The 3,827-nt window shown below is 39.1% G+C and overlaps 1 protein-coding gene across 1 annotated transcript in view; it reads right to left on the reverse strand.

Moving 5' to 3' along the window:
* The window catches only part of LOC119409628 (C-type lectin domain family 1 member A-like), a 37,907-nt gene that overhangs the window by 31,524 nt on the left and 2,556 nt on the right, over positions 1-3,827 (reverse strand). Inside the window, exons 3-7 of the mRNA XM_037676529.1 lie at positions 3,169-3,234; positions 2,945-3,010; positions 2,756-2,818; positions 941-1,042; positions 269-493 (exon numbers count right to left, since the gene is read on the reverse strand). Of these exons, the coding sequence (XP_037532457.1) occupies positions 269-493; positions 941-1,042; positions 2,756-2,818; positions 2,945-3,010; positions 3,169-3,234 (522 nt within the window). The remainder of the gene's footprint in view (positions 1-268; positions 494-940; positions 1,043-2,755; positions 2,819-2,944; positions 3,011-3,168; positions 3,235-3,827) is intronic.

Here is a 3,827-nt window from a genome sequence, read left to right on the forward strand (position 1 = left end):
TGGATGGATGGATGGATGGATGGATGGATGGATGGATGGATGCATGGCTGGATGGATGGATGCATGGATGGATGGATGGATGCATGGATGGATGGATGGATGCATGGATGGATGGATGGATGCATGGATGGATGGATGGATGCATGGATGGATGGATGGATGCATGGATGGATGGATGGATGGATGGATGGACTGTTTTGTTAAAGCAGCTGTTATGAGATTTCTGAGAAAAGTTGAAGTTGTCTCCTCCTCGTAGAAAAGAACTTACTTTTGTTGGGACAGAAGTCTTTTACTGGAAACGTGTTGAAGGTCAGGATGAATTCCAGTGTCCAGTTAAGGTCGTCTCTTCCTTTGGTCAACTCTTGAGTCCGAGTCATTAAACCGTCGTTTTCATCGTGTAGCTGTCGATTGTAAATTGTTAAGTTTGTGTTTTTCTCAGTTAGCATCTTGTTGTTGTCTTCAAGCCCTTGGATTGTTGATTTCAGCATCATCACTGAACCAAAGAGACATCAATTAATTATTTAGTAAAAGCATGTATATCACTTAACTAATGGGTACCCTTATAAATTACTAATAAATAGTTAATAACCTATAGCCGTACATATGTAAACAATAAAGCAGTTAAAAGCTTTTAGTTTAAAAGAACATTACTGACTTCTTTTTGGCAATTAGTGAGCCAACATTTATCTGTACTTGCCATTCTCAGTGTTCACTGTTTACTCCTCAAGCTTTAGATCTTAAACTTCCAACATTTGTCAGTAAGTTACTTAAAGGCAATAACTACGAGCATTTAAAACAATTGATGTTCTGATTCTGGTTATTATTCATTAAGTCCTCCATTAAAATGTAAACTTTAAGCTGAAGACCGACCAGACTAACCTTGCTGATTAAAAACCACTGCAGTGATTTTTACATGAAGTTTGTAGAAAAGAAAACTCACACGTGGCCAACAGGCCGATGACTCCTGCCACCAGGAGGACGCAAAGCGTCCCCAAACACATGAGCAGCCGAGAAGTCGGGCGCTTTGCTGCTGGTTTAGCTTCTGTTTAAAAAGAGAACAGTGAGGATTAGTTCAGTTTATTCAAAGTGAACTGAACTTTTGGGAAGTTTTAGAGAAACTTCATAGAAAACAAACTGATACACTTCTCTGTTTTTCATGCACATCTGCCAGCAGAGAGTTGTGAACTTGTATAAAGTGAATTAAAAATAAACTGTACACTTTTTTGGAAGCGTCATTGTCCAACAGGGTTTTTTTTACTTTTGAGACCCGTGTCCTCACTGGCTCCCCTGCATCTTCATACTTTATTCTGTTCAACTTGTCATTTAAGGCACTTGATGTTTTTTTCTTCCCATTTATTTACATTGATTTTTATTTTTGAATTAGTAATAGTTCCAAAAAAAAAAGTTTGTCCTTTTCTGTCTATGAGCTCCTATTTATCCCAAAAAGTAGAGAAACTAAAAATGCACATCAAACAAACGTCTCAGGAGGTTAAAGTCCACAGAAAATCAGTGATCTGGATTATTGAAAGAAGAAGTAATCAACAAAACTGCCTTTTAAATTTAACAGCCTTTACTGTGTAACAGTATTTAATCAATACTTGGAGTTGGTGTAGGATTCCAGTGTTTTCTATCTGCAGGTTCCTGAGTTCTGGGCGGCGCCAATGAGCCTTACCTGTGATCATTTACCTTGACCTCAAATTGTCTAGCTGCTCCTCCACCGCTCACCTCCTGCCTGTCTACAAATCCCTACGAAACCACCACCATCACCTCGACCCCTTCTCATCACTGACCATACGCACCTGGAATCCACCCTCCTCTCAATGCAGTGACACCTGTAAGGAAAGAAAATCTGTTCATAACCTCGCTAGGGGTTGAACAGACTAACCGACTAATCGACTAGTCAATTTTTTATCGTCTCACGAGTTTTTATGTTTCAAGTCGACTAGTCACCCCCCCACGCTGTTCCCAACCCTATTCCACCCAATCCACGTGGTGGATTAAATAAAATTACATTAAAAACAGCATTTTTGCAGCTTGATAATAGTTTTGTTTTTCCTTTGACTTATTTGCAGTGTGATAAACGGTAGGAGCATAAATACACGCCCAATGTTTTGTTGTTCTTTTGTTTGTAAATAATAATATATATATTTTTCCTAATATACATTTTTTTGCAAATATGATATAGCGTCTTGAGTTCCTTTGACATCACCGACTAGTCGAAGTCGACTCGAGTTTTATCGTGTTAAAGTCGACTTTTAAAAATATGTAGTCGTTTAACCCCTAAACCTCACGACCATCTACCAGAACCCATACTTAACCTTCTTCCTCCTTTTCTAGATCCTCCCAGTGACCCTGACTTTGGAGCTGGGGTGATGACAAGTATACGGACCCTCTGTCTAGTGGTGATGAGCGTGTGCATGATGGTCCAGGGTGTCCCCCGCCTCTCGCAACGTGACCGCGGGGTATGGGCACCAGTGACCCCCGTGACTCAAAAAGGAAAAAGTGGGTAAAGATGATGGATGGATGGATGGATGGATGGATGGATGGATGGATGGATGGATCAGGCGTTATGGGCAAGAGAACATTTCCAGACATACGGAGGCTGTGCCACAAAGCGTTAGGTTGTCATATAAAACCTCCTGAATTACTGCAAAACATTTTTGTTCAGGTACTGAGCTTGGTCTAATCAAATTGTATGTTTCTAATCTCAGCGTTTGTTCTGTTGTTGGTATTTCAGTAAAACGTTAGAACTCACCTGGACCAGTGATCCCAGACTCTTCCAGTTTGACTTCAGAATAATTTGTCAGCTCTTCTCCTTCTATATGAAAACACAATATGAGGAACTGGTGAGCAGCAACTGAAACATTTAACTAATAATTATTCGGTCAGTCTCAGTTTGTTCGGTTAAAATTTACTGCATGTTTTATTTACCAGTAAAACTTACTTGGATCAGCAGCTGCAGACTCGTCAGGTTTTTCCACAGGATGAGTTGTCAGTTCGATTTCCTTTTCTGAATGAAAGAAATAAGAACGTGTGTAAAAGAATTACAGATAAAGAAATAAAGATTGTGATAAACGTTATCATCTGGACCACTCTGAGGGTCACCCAGGTCCCTGAATGGCTGGAAGATAAGATTTTTTTAATATTTAGGTAAAGTTGTTTACTTACCCTGTACCTTGGCCGCAGCTGCTTTGGGTTTTACGTTAGCATAAATCATCGGGTCCTCGTTTGCCTCTAAACAACAGAAAAAACAGAACGAGGAACGGAACAGACATTAAACTCCCACAGAACTCAAGATGTCAGGGGTCACGAAGGCAGCTTGTGATAAACCAGCACAATTTCAACCTCAGCCTTCTCATAAATGTCATATTTGTCTTGATGTCCATCCCTAACAAGTTAATTTTGTTGTTTTTGAACATTTTAAGATAAAGCATCTTCAAAACAACAGAGAAACTTTGTTATAAACTCTTTAAGAATCTTTGTGTATTCTATATTCTTTATATCAAGCATCGTTTTCACCCACTGGTTCACAACTGCTCTGCACTAGTTGCACATTGTGTCACACTAGATCAACAAATATACTAATGGTTCTTTAGCCCAGTTTGTTAGAGCAGAAGTCAAACTAGTCAGCTATTCTGCCACACCAGTACAGTAGTCCCTCATTTATCACTGGGGGTTGGGGGTTGAGGGGGAGGGTTCGTTCTTAGTTCCCCCATGATAAGTGAAAAACTATGATGTAGGAATATTAGTACAAGCAGTAAGTAGTAGTTTATTTTAGTGTATATATATATATATATATATATATATATATATATATATATATATAT

Source organism: Nematolebias whitei, chromosome 5, assembly GCF_014905685.2.
Source record: "Nematolebias whitei isolate Nwh7 chromosome 5, NemWhi1, whole genome shotgun sequence".
In the NCBI taxonomy this organism is placed as follows: Eukaryota; Metazoa; Chordata; class Actinopteri; order Cyprinodontiformes; family Rivulidae; genus Nematolebias; species Nematolebias whitei.